Source organism: Trachemys scripta, chromosome 8 (genome assembly GCF_013100865.1).
Source record: "Trachemys scripta elegans isolate TJP31775 chromosome 8, CAS_Tse_1.0, whole genome shotgun sequence".
Taxonomy (NCBI): Eukaryota; Metazoa; Chordata; order Testudines; family Emydidae; genus Trachemys; species Trachemys scripta.
In genome coordinates this window covers 61,007,250-61,019,643 of record NC_048305.1, presented here as the reverse complement: position 1 = coordinate 61,019,643, position 12,394 = coordinate 61,007,250, and the positions used below count along the sequence as shown (strand labels likewise).

Genomic DNA, 12,394 nt, shown 5'->3' with positions numbered 1-12,394 from the left:
GTCTAATTCTGAGAAGTGCTGTCTCCCAGAGAACTTCTCCAGTAAAGGGGAAAACACCAAGTGGAACAGAATGGTCAGGGAGCAAGTGTTTGGGAAAAAAGTGCTATAAGCCCATGATCAGTAACACTCACCCACATTCTGTATAAATGAATCCTGCTTCTGTCCCCGATTCAACAAAACACTTAAGCACATCCTTAAAAATATGTGCGTAAGACCCATTAAAGTGCTTAATATGAGCTTAAGTGCTTTGTTGAATGGAGGCCTGTACGTCACTTACCTTACAGTTATAGCATATCCCCACTTGGGTGTTATCCCAAAGATTGCCAGAATTTGTCCCTCAAAGTTTAGCAGACAAGCTGGGATGATACAAAATTTACAAATGAATGGCAAATTAAAAGTTCATTCGACTGGTATTTAATGACACAAAGACATACTAAATTGCTTAGTCTTGTCCCTTTATTACTATTCATTTAGCTGCAAATAATATAATACAAATATTTGAGTGCAAAGGCTAAACTATACAGCTTAATTTAAATAGAGAACAGAGAAATGTAATAAGAAAATACCATAAAATGTAGTACTATAAAATTAATTAAATAGGCATTTTCCTATGTACCTCTTAAAATAAGCAGTAGTAAAAGTTATATAGTGGCTGAAGTTAAAAATAATGACATTTTTACCTTTTGCTTAATTAATGTTTCTGTGTGCTTGTGGTATAAAAACCTGTGCTTAGTGTAGGAACTATTGCAGTAACATTAATTATGTGCAAATGATAAGTGTAAAGACTTTGATGGTGACAACATTGTGTTTTCTAAATATGATGGACCCAGGAGGAAGGATGAATTTTGTACATTTTTTTTAAAACAGTATTTTTAGATACAGTTTAAAGTTCTCACTGTCAAATATGATTTTGTGGAAAGAATTCATACGTTCTCCTAGTTGAGTTTAAAAGGCATAATATCTTGTCTGAATACATTACATCTAAGGCATCTTGCCAATATGCTGCATATCTCTTTACAATAAGTTAAATTAATCACTGAATACAGCTTTCTGAGCCAGGTCCTTCAGTGGGATAAATAGATGTAACACCATTGAAGCCAATGGATCTACGGCCATTTGCACCAGCTGAAGGTTTGTGATTAGGATGCTGTGTATTATAATTTGCTACATTTTAGTTAGAATCCAAGGAGGTTAAATTTCTTTATAACCAAATGGTAAAGTCTGATTGCACATCCTGGAATTCATTGACGGTAAAAGAGCGTGATCGCCTTCTAAGAGCAGGATGGCCAGAGTGCTGCCTTCCTTTAATCAGGTCTAAATACATGTCAGATTTCAGGAAGCGGGGGTAACTGTCTTGTTCCATCAGCCTGTAGACTTTGGCCTGTGCTGCATCAAAGCTGTCAAGTGTAGGGTGAGTAATGTTCTGAGCGGTGACTTCTTTCGTGTGAAAGTCAAGGTTAACCTGGAAAAGGCCAAAAAAGCATGCAGTACATTAGTTCATTTTATATATGGTAATTTATAACAATAATACTTAACTTGGGAAAACCACTTTCTACTAAACATACTTTAAATTGGATATAAGTATTGTGAAATCCACTGAGTCAGCATTTGTTAACTGCTACCAAAGAATCACCACAGATCTCTACTAAGAACAGGGAAAACCTTTTCATTAGTGCTGACTTTCTAATGGTATCCACTGTACATTTTCTGCTGACACTGGCACAGGGAGATTTTGTGCCCAGTCCTGCAAAGTACTGAGGTATCTGAATTCCCACTGAAGCCAACAGGAATCAAGGACACTCAGTCTTGCTGGCTCAAAGCTTTATATCATCTGAATTGACCAGATACTGTTTTAAGCTTTCATTTCTGTAGAGCATCTTAGTAACAGGAAGGATAGAATATTCTAATGATTAAAGTGTGCAGCAAAATTATTTTCTAATGGATTTTTGGCTACTTTGGAAGGGAAAAAAGGCATATCCCAGAGCTTTTCAGTTACAGCTTAAATACAATTATATATTATCATTGGCTATTCTCATGGAGTGGTGGTTTAATACAAGGATTATGTTTAGATCCACAATAGTGGTATATACAGCACATAATTTAGAAATTAGTAAATTCCATAAAGCTTCAAGAATGTCTTTTATAAAGTATTTATTTTATATTTTTCAAATTCCTCTTGGTGCATTTACAAAAATATAACAACACGTAGTTTGTATGTGAAAACTGAAAATCAATTAATGATAAACGACTGAGTCCCCAAATGTTCAGACCTTTCCTACCTATCTTCTCAGAAAAGGCCCTTTTAACATGCCTCGCTGGACAGTAAACTTAGTTTCTGTTGGTGCAAACAAGTTCCAAAGTTGAAGGCTCTTTAATGAGAGAGTTCTCAACACACCGATGAACAAATCTACAGACCGTCAGCTTGAGCATCCCAGCTGATCTCAACAGCTGGGTTGAAGCATGACAAGAGGATATACAGGGCCCAACACCTAAGGGATGGTATAGCGGAGAACAATCCCATCTTTGCTGGTATCACAGTAACAGCATATCAGTGAACTGGTCAATATGACACTATCAGGCAATGTGTGATTTCCACCATCTGTGCTCTAGGTTCCTTCTTCCCTGTTCATCCCTTACAGGTCATCAGTGTAGCAAGATAACCTATGAACAATATATAAAATGAAGGGAGCTTTTAGCGATGCTGTATCAATAGTTCTTGCTATAGCTTGGTGTCCACCCAAACGGTTCGTAGAATGGCACACTGGCAAAATAGTATTCCTCTTCAGAAAATTCAAAACTCCTCGTATTCACGCAGGGCCCGATCCTGCAAGGTGTCGCATGATAGAATGTAAAAGGTTACTGAAACCACTCAGCATCTCATAGGACGGGGCCATTACTCTTTGAGAGTAGGCTCTCAAACAAATAGGCTCTCTGCCTTGGCAGGAGTAGTGGTAAACCCCAAGGTCACACAGAGGGAATTATGAGCCTAATTTGTACCATTTTAAAGTCACTTCCTTGGACTGAGCAGTGATACTTTTTTCTGCACTACATCAGCAGATGATTTTTTAGATTTGCCAACATTTAACATTTCCTCTACCAACAATAAGAAAAGAACACAGAAAATAGGAGCACAGGCAATCCACCTATTTTTAATCTGTTATATAGAATTATAGGTAATAGAGATGCAAAAGGACTATTAGGGGCCTCATCTTCTAGTCATTACTCAGCCAAACCCTCTTTGACTTTAGTGGGAGTTTATCATCTGCCAGTCAGTCCAGCCTCCTGCTAGTGCAGGGGAAAATAATTATTGTATTTATTTACACGAAGGACACTTTACAACACTCCGACAGTTTAATATAATTTGCCTCCACTTCCAAAGCAGTGTAAATGAGAATGAGTCCCAATGTATCTTGTATGTGTTTGTCTATAACATACCATACTATAAACTCATCACTCAGAGATTCCGTCAGAAAAAATAAAACTAAAAAAAAAAATCCCAACCCTATGCCAATCAAGTCTTTTCTCTGCTTAAAATGTTATAATGATTACCTTGAAGGATATGTTTAATTTATTGATTTCTTTTATTCATTTGGCATATTTAAGAAATCCTCTGAAATCTCAGCAATATAATAATTTGATCTGTAATGCTGGTTTAGCAGACAGAGAATAATTCTACTGTTCTGGAAGCAGAGTTAAATGTATACAAAACACTGTTTGACAAATGACTGTTACTATTGGGTGTGTGCATTATTATGACAACAGATCTTAAATTTACTCAACATGATGTTAAATCAGGTGTTTATGTATAGCAATGAGAAGTTTGAAAATTCCTTTGACTAGCATGACATATTTACACCTACTCTCTTTTTTGTAGGGTTAAAAGAATAACATGGGGGCAGGGTGAGGGGAGAGAGAACGAGAAAGTTCTGTGGGAGTTGGGTCCCATACTTCTTTCCAAAGCAGTGATTTGATATTTAAGATGCAGCATTCCGGTGGCAAGGTACACATGATAAACTGCTGCAACTTCATCAAATGTTGACCTTCATGGCTGAATGGATGATGTTTCTGTATATGCATTTATGAAAGGCAGATTCTATCAGAGGCAGCTTGTATCAAGCACTGTATATCTTCAGTTTTTACTGTACCTCTTTTGGAGCATCTTTCCTTATGAATGTCTCATAAATTGTCTTGGCTTTAGGAAGAAGTTGATGAGATACTCTGTTCTTCTTATAATCCTCACAGGCTGTCCAAAACTCAATGTTCTCCTCGCTGAACTCAGTTTTTAGAAACCTTGTAAAGGCATCCAGACCAGCTATAAAAGGGAACATTGCATGGCTTTAATTCACGGAAGCATTAAAAGACCATCCCTCTTAGACACTAGAACATAGTTCCTCTATTTAAATTATGTAACAACACATGTTTGGTCTCATTTTGTACTATTCTGTAACTTCACATTATGGACTTTTCTTTTACATCACAAAATAAGTGCAATTTAATTGTTTATAGTCAGTCCAGAGGAAATGATATCAGGCTTTAGGCATAAATTTTAAATATGGTCTCTGATTTTGGATGTCCCTTTTGGGAGACACAGGGCCTAATTTTCAAAGATACTGACCCACACAACTTCACTTGATCTCAGTAGCAACTATGGATGCTCAGAATCTTTAAAAAATAGACCATACGTGGTCACAAGTTGAGCACTCAAAAAACAGAGGCACCCAAAAATGTGACCATTATTGACCATTTTGGCCTGAGTTTTGCTTCCAAATCAGACTTAGGATGCCTCAAATGCCATTTAAATCTTGATTGTATTCACAAATAGGTTGTTTCCCAGAAATGAGCCCAATTCAGAAGATAGTTTAAAAGGGAATGTAAATAGAACCTTTACAATTTTCTTTGCATATAATTATAATTGTAATGGTCACCACTATACTGGAAGACTCATTTTTGCTATGTACAGAATTTATCTTTAAAAGGAGGAAAAGAAACAAGCCTTTTATCAGTAACTTGAGTTTCAGGCATTAGGCAATTATGTGTGTCATGGGTGGCTGACCACTTTTGTCTATTTTGTCTATATCCATCCCTGGGCCTTTGTTCTTGCCCTCCATGAGCAATGTTGCAATGAAAGATGTCATTTGATGTAAACATTGGTATTAACACTTTGGTCATGTCCGGCATGGCCTGTCAAATCTGTGGACAAATCTTTGCTTTCTACACCTCCATTATAGTCTAAATATGCCTCATGGTGCCTTATCCAGCAAAATTCACGTATGTGGCAAAATTCTCCAAGCATCTATTTGACTTTTGACCACTTACTTTAAAATGACTTGAAACCATTCAAACTCCAGCTACAATGGTCCTAGATGATATACCTCCTTGAAGGTGTGCACTGCAAGTGTCACCACCAATGATGATCCTATATTAATTGCCTGACATTTCCAGACTTCCTGGCATCCTGAAATCCACTACCTTTTTCTGCTATCCTGAGATTAACAGAGTACTTGAGTGGTTTACCCATGAGCTTAAAATAAGGATTGGCTGCTCACTAGAACCAGTGACTCCCCTTTTGCTGATGTTAACCTGAGAAGTTATTTCACTAGGAAAAATCTTTCCTTAATGAATATTTCACCCAGCTGTGGTCCTTAGACAAAATCTCCATTGATGTCAGTGGGCTGTTGGACTGAGTACAGACAGCAGGATGAAACCCAAAGTGATACACTGCTGTAATACTGATCACTCTGAGTTTTCACCCAAGCTTAGATACTTTGCATGTTCTCAGGTTTTAATTCTGATAAAAATTCAGAACCATTTTGCCACATGAATGTATTTGCATTGTAAATTGAGTTTAATAGTCTCCATGCCCCATACATGGCTAGTAATCCACAGTATACAAATAACCATAACAAGACATTTTAGCACAAAACTAGGTCTAATACTTCAAGCAAAAAGAAAGAAACATTATGTAATCTTTATAAAGTGTGCTCCCATCAGGACTGGGATACATTTATGTTTTACTTTGGGGAGAGGCAAAATAGCAGGTGATATTGTTACTAGCAGACTTTAACCCACTTTCAATCAATTGTCAGCTCATTGTAGCATAGTGATCCTTCTGGGTTAACTCTAAAAATATAGTCCAGAGTCGAAAAGACAGACCTTTGTTAATTTCAGTGCATATTTTTCTAAATAATCAGTTCCAGTATCACAATGGAAATAATTTTATCTAAGTAGTCCATAAGTATTCATTATTATTAAATATTCATTAATAAGTAGCTCATTATTCCTTACCAAATGATATTTTAATTATATCTTATTACCTTTTTTCTGTTTATTGAAGGAACCCTTCATTGTATCTCTTATGGTTACATTGCTCTTGTTGAATGAAAAATCAAACTTAAAGTTACAAATCAATTCTTTATTTTCCGTAGTTGACGGCATGGTTCTGCCTAAGCACACAAGCAGAGTGAAAACTCATACTACTATAAATGATCTATCACAATGAATGTAGATAACTGCCAAGTGTATTTAATTGTGCACCTACATTGTGTTATTTTCCATCAAGAAATAGGGTGAGGAAAACACTACTCACCTTTCTGGGAAAGCAGTTTGTCAAAGGATTCACCCCATCTCACTGCTTCTTCAGGGGTCACACTGTACAAGACACAAAAAGTGTTTCTGATGAAGTGTGTGTTTTGTGTATTTATGAAGCTATTGTAATATATATTACCTGCTATTTCTCTCACTTTGTCTTATTGCACAAGGTGTCTGATTAGATTACTTTACAAAAGAAGCTCTTTCCGCTAGAGACTTCAAAAGCATTTGGTTGATGTTTTGCCTATTGGAATAACACTTGTTAGAGAAAATGTTTAAAGCAGAGCATCGTGCTCCAAATCTTTAAGGAAAATTTACATCATGCAAGGGTAAAGATCATAAGCGAACCAGGTCAACTACTTTTTTACTTTGAAAACAGAACTGCTAAGTAGCTAAACTGACGTACTCTTGCAGAGATGTGGTTTTGATTGCAATCTGTCTGAGGCTATGTTACCACTGTCTATTTTTAACAGAATACAGGAAATTCAACGGTTAGAAAACAAAGTCACCACAGCATGGTAAAGGCACTAGTCTCATAAGGTAATAACACACGTAGCCTGGTTTGTTTACCACAAACATTTTTCAAATGTCATGTTATTTTGAGAGACTGCGTTCTTTTTATAAAACTCCATGTATTCTTTATCGAATATGTCAAGCTGCATGTATTCTTCACTGATCTCAAAGTTTCCACTGTTTAGGACAATAGAGAAAAACTATTTCAAATCTCTTGATAAAAAAGTTCGTAAAATTACTTTTGTAACACTTTATAGATTAACCCTGAACAAACAGCTAGGTTGTTGTGGTTTTTTTTTTTTTTTTTTAAGAAATGGAGTGGGTTCTGAGGTGATATTGTACCAGGACTCTGACCTGGTCCGAAGTCTGAATCTGGACATCAATATATTTAGTCAATTTATGAATAATATACTTACATACCACTTAGCAGTTTTCCTCTGCAGAGCTAAAAGCACGTACAAATGAAAATAGGTCTCATTATCCCCAGATGGGAAAACTGAGGCATGAAAAGACGGAGTAACTTGCCTGAAGTCACACAGTAGGTTAGTGGTAGAGCTGGAAATAGAACCAGATCAGGGCTCCTGACTCCCAGTCCTGTGCCTTGGGACCAATAGTGTAATCAAGAGTAACTTAGATAAACTGAGTTTACCCACTTCTCATTTGGGAACTATGGAATTTAATTTAGGTTAGTTTACCCCCCTTTCTTTTTTTACCACTACAGCACTGAACTGGATCCAATTTCTTCCCAATAGAGAATAAAGTTTGAACTTCTTTTGACCTGGTCCCAAATGCTGTGAAAAACTGAGATAGCTTCCAAAATTGCTTGATCCTTTTCTAACTTTAATCTCTTTAATACTAGTTTATGTGGTCTGGCTTCCCTGGCAAATTGTGTGGATTCAGAAAGACTGGATGAAGTGAAATTCCCGTCACATTGGGAAGGAATTTAGGGTAATGACCACTTTGTTCTTCAGAAAACTGAAACGAAGATTTGTCTTAAATATTACTCATCTTCCTAGAGCAAGTCGTTGCAACTAATTATGTAATTTTTAGATAGAAAGAGCTGAATAGTTCTTAAGAGATGCAAGCACTGAAGAAAGGAGTCTTGTAAGAACTGAATGCAAGGCCAAAGAAGTGGGGGGATTATAAAATGGAGGAAATAGGTAAGTGAGCCCTTAAGGAATGTTTCAATTGTAGGAAATACAAAACCTGCAGTTAATTGACCTATATGTTAGTTTGTGGCGGAGGGAATATAAGTTGCTATAGCTGTTGAAGGGATTTAGTAATAGTGAAAGATAAACTAGACTTCTTTAGACCAAGTATGTATTCCAGAACACAAGTAATGCCAAAAGATGGTGGGTTACATTTTTGCTGGTTTAGATATGGAACAAGTCATTTAGATCTGAGGACTCACTGAGTGAACCTAGGTCAAACCTTTGGAGTAGCAATGAGTGCTTTCACAGGAGAGGCTGAGGAGAATGGACACCAAGGTCTGTTATAATCTGCCATGTTCTAGGGCAGCAGGTTGGTTAAATGTTGAGTTGGCTTGTAGCGATAGGCGTCTTCATGGCCATCAGACCATTCAGCTGTGGAATTCCATAAGACCAAGTTCTCTCCCCATAGTATTTAAAATCAATGAGATGTGGACTAAATGCCAACAATATAAGGATGTCACTCAGCTTTATACTACAATTAGTCAAAAGGGTGATTTCTCTCTCTCTCTCTCTCTCTCTCTCTCACACACACACACACACACATCTAAATTCTGAAATTTTAGAAAACTTTGACCAGCTGTACTTCACATAGAATAGAAACAATACCATCTCTGTCATCCCTACCTGAGATCAACACATGGATGAGAGGCAGTTGGCTGAGCCATAACTAGGCAAGGACATAGTGTTATTTATAGGAAGAGAGAAACTCTTCAGAAGACTATCAGCCACTATTTTGACATCACCCTCTCTTGAGGTTTTCTGTCCATAAATCATTAAGAGGACTTGATGCCTCAGTTCCCTTTACATTAGATACCCAAATGTGATCCGCTACCCACATAATCATGGCTGCTAAAATGCAACCTTCTAGCTACAGATGGCTTGGAAACTATTCCTCATCCTGTTGTAAACAGACTTGGCATGGTTTTAGGTGCACAAGGGGGGAAGTTTAAAATAGTGGTAGGAGAAGTTTTCTAGGCATCTGGGTCACTTCTGCAGTTAATTAGAATGGCCCTGGATCTCTGAATAAAGTGCAATACTCACTTTTTCAGCTTAGCCTTCTCCTACTAACGATGAAGGGGGGATGGGGAACAGAATCCCAAATCCACCCAAATCCAGCTAGCAAACGAACTACCCCACCAATTCTTGTGTGTAAAGGAGAATATTTGATTATATGCTGGATTTTATTCTTTGGATTTGTTAGGTGCTTGGATATTATAGTAGTGTGACTATCTGATACTACATATAAAAATACACACTAAAAATAAACTGGCCCATAAGCACTAGGTACACAAGGACAAATTCCACTGGGACTAGATTACATGAAAATTATTGGTGATATGAAGAGTACCCAGTATATTTTCTTTCATCCCTGCCCTTTTCCCCCTCACCCCAATTGAGGAAAACTTGATGTGTCTTAGAGTTAAATAAACCTGGGGATTAGATTATGATCATATTCATTCTGAATAATACTTTATACATCAAATAGTCCTTTTGAAGTCTATGGGACTACTGGGGACTAAAATACTATTCTCTGTGAATACCAGTATCACAGTCTGGCCCACTGGGTGCAAAAACACTCTTTGTTAGCAAACTTTAAATATACTGTATGTATGCCAGGTTAGATAACTTGCATTGCATTATGCTAAACTTTAAAATAACATAGATCTTAAAAGCATTATTCGATGCAAAGCTTGAATGTACACAGATACATGGATGAAATGCACCGAATCAGAGACGGCCATTTTCTGATAGGAATTTTCAATCTCTTTATATTTTACAATTCTCACCTTGAACCTTTTGTCAAGTTCTCAAACTTCTCAAGATTGACATTTTCATGGAATTCAGTCTTTTGCAGGAGAAGGCTCAGCCTATTTCTTTTTTCCTTTGACCTGCAAGAGAGTTTAAGCAGCTTTAAAGCAACCTTTGTGAACGTTTTTTTTTTCAAATGTTCCCCTTTGACTAATTTTTCTCTCAGCATAGCTGATCATTTCCTCATACACGCAGTTACAATAATGTTGCTGCTATTTCTCTTTATTAGTCATGCACATTAATGAATTTCCTCCTTATATTTTTCCATACGTTTACATATTGAAGCATTTGCAAAGGGTAATGAAAGTCTTCATTTTCAGGCTTATTTTTCCCATTTATTTTGAAGATAGGTTTCATGCTGATGAACCTGTAAGAGTGGGTCAACATCTTCTGTTGTTCACTCTTAATAAAGGGTGAAAACATGATTTTCCTCCCATCAGTTGTAGCTGCTAAAAAGAAACTTTCATGGATCAAAGTTAGTCAGATTTTCAAAAATCATTTCTCTAAGCTTCACCTTAGTAACTCCTCTTTCTTATTTGTTTTGCGTGATATATTATTTGATTTGCTTCTTATTCTTGCCCTTAAAAAGGATTCCCTTGGTAAATGAATATTTTGTGTACATTTCCAGTCTTGCAGTTAATTAATTTTTACAAATATCTGTCACAAATAAAAAGAACTGTGCCTTAAATTCACACTTATCAACTATGCAATAATAATCCCTTATCTACATAGAACACTTGTGAGTATCAGTAAAACCTTGGAACTTACCTGGTCTTGATTTCTTTGTTTGTCTCCTCTTTATTTGTGGATTTTGTAGCTTTACAATAGGTCTTCTCCTTCAAAGAGGAAATGTTTAGATGGGGAAATAAAAACAGTGGATTCTCCATCTTCCTCTGACAAGGATTCTAATGATCTTAAAATGCTTCTTAGTTTATTTGCAGCAGTTCCATCTATTGTGCCTTGTATGTTTCAGTTCAGGAGGGTACACATGCACAGAATCTGACTGAGTTGTTTCTCAATTGGTAGTTGATAGGTGTCCTAAACAGGTATCGGAAAGGAGGGGGTTCTCCACTTCCTCTGTAATGAAAGCTGCCCATACACAAGTAGAGTTCTGTCTTACAGCCGTCACTTAGGGAAGTGAGATTACAAATTTGCAAAATGGCTGTTGATCATGAGGATAAATACAGCTATTACTACAGTGCAGTTTATGGTTAGTGCTTGTGGAACACGATATTTTGCTAGATGACAGCATCATTTCCCCCTAAATACTTTCATTTTTATTTTTAAGTCAAGTCTGCAGAGAAGCACCATGTTGCACAAAATAACAGGTGACATTATCTTAAGCTCCTAGAATAATTTTTAAAGAAACCTAGACCAATATTTTCCATCTTGGGAGCCTAACACTAGACACAAAAATGCAATTTAGTTACTAACTGAAAGTGGCCTCATTCTCAGAGTTGCTGAGAACTCCCATTGAAATCAATAGAAGCTGGAGCTGCTCAGCATCTCTGAAAATACAGATTTTTATTTTTGAGTGACTTTTCAGAAGTGTTGAGACTCTCAAAATCCCATTGAAATCAATGGAAGCTACAGATGCTGAGCTTCTTTGAAAAGTAGGACCTGAGGGCCCATGTCCTCAAAGCTATTTAGGAACATAACTACCATTGAAATCAATGGGAGCTAATCACTTAAATACCTTTAAAAATCCAGCCCTTAGTACCTAAATATAAGCTTAGGTGCCTAAAATTAGGCACCTACATTTGACATTTTTGGTTTAAGGCCATATTGGCAGCCCTGGGTAGGTGAAATTCTCTGTTGAGCCTACAACACAATCTTCCATATGCTGGCTCTGCTATATGTTCAGACTCCATGCTTAGACAATCATGGGCTTTTCTGCTGAGAGTGATTACAGAGTTGAGATGGTGATTTGCTGTTTTGTGAACTCATGTCCTTCAGGAGCTAGCTAGAGATGGCCCATTTCAAAGTCACTGATTAGAAAACTAATTTTGGTAACTAGACATCTAGGTCCAGGTGTGAACTAGTTACCTGGCAATAAAAGGCTCTTACTCAATTTCCAATCCCTTGATCCAAGCACTATAATAATAATCCAAGCACTATAATAAATTAGATTTTTTTTAAAAAAGCAAGCCTCATAGAATCTTATGGCAGATCACGAATTGGAATTTTATACAGCTGTACAGAGTTAACTGCATTCCCGATAATTATATCAATTGCTTCATTGAATCAGTTTGGAAAATCCCAATCCTTTCCCA

General features: G+C 36.8%; 1 protein-coding gene across 1 annotated transcript; it reads right to left on the bottom strand.

Moving 5' to 3' along the window:
- Positions 1 to 430: 430 nt before the first annotated feature.
- RGS18 (regulator of G protein signaling 18) lies at positions 431 to 11,312 on the bottom strand. The gene is made up of 5 exons (XM_034779941.1): positions 10,890 to 11,312; positions 10,100 to 10,201; positions 6,587 to 6,648; positions 4,146 to 4,312; positions 431 to 1,462 (listed from the first exon to the last, which is right to left on the bottom strand). The coding sequence occupies exons 1-5, from the start codon at positions 11,006 to 11,008 to the stop codon at positions 1,202 to 1,204; spliced, it is 711 nt and encodes a 236-aa protein (XP_034635832.1). The 5' UTR covers positions 11,009 to 11,312; the 3' UTR covers positions 431 to 1,201.
- Positions 11,313 to 12,394: the final 1,082 nt, after the last annotated feature.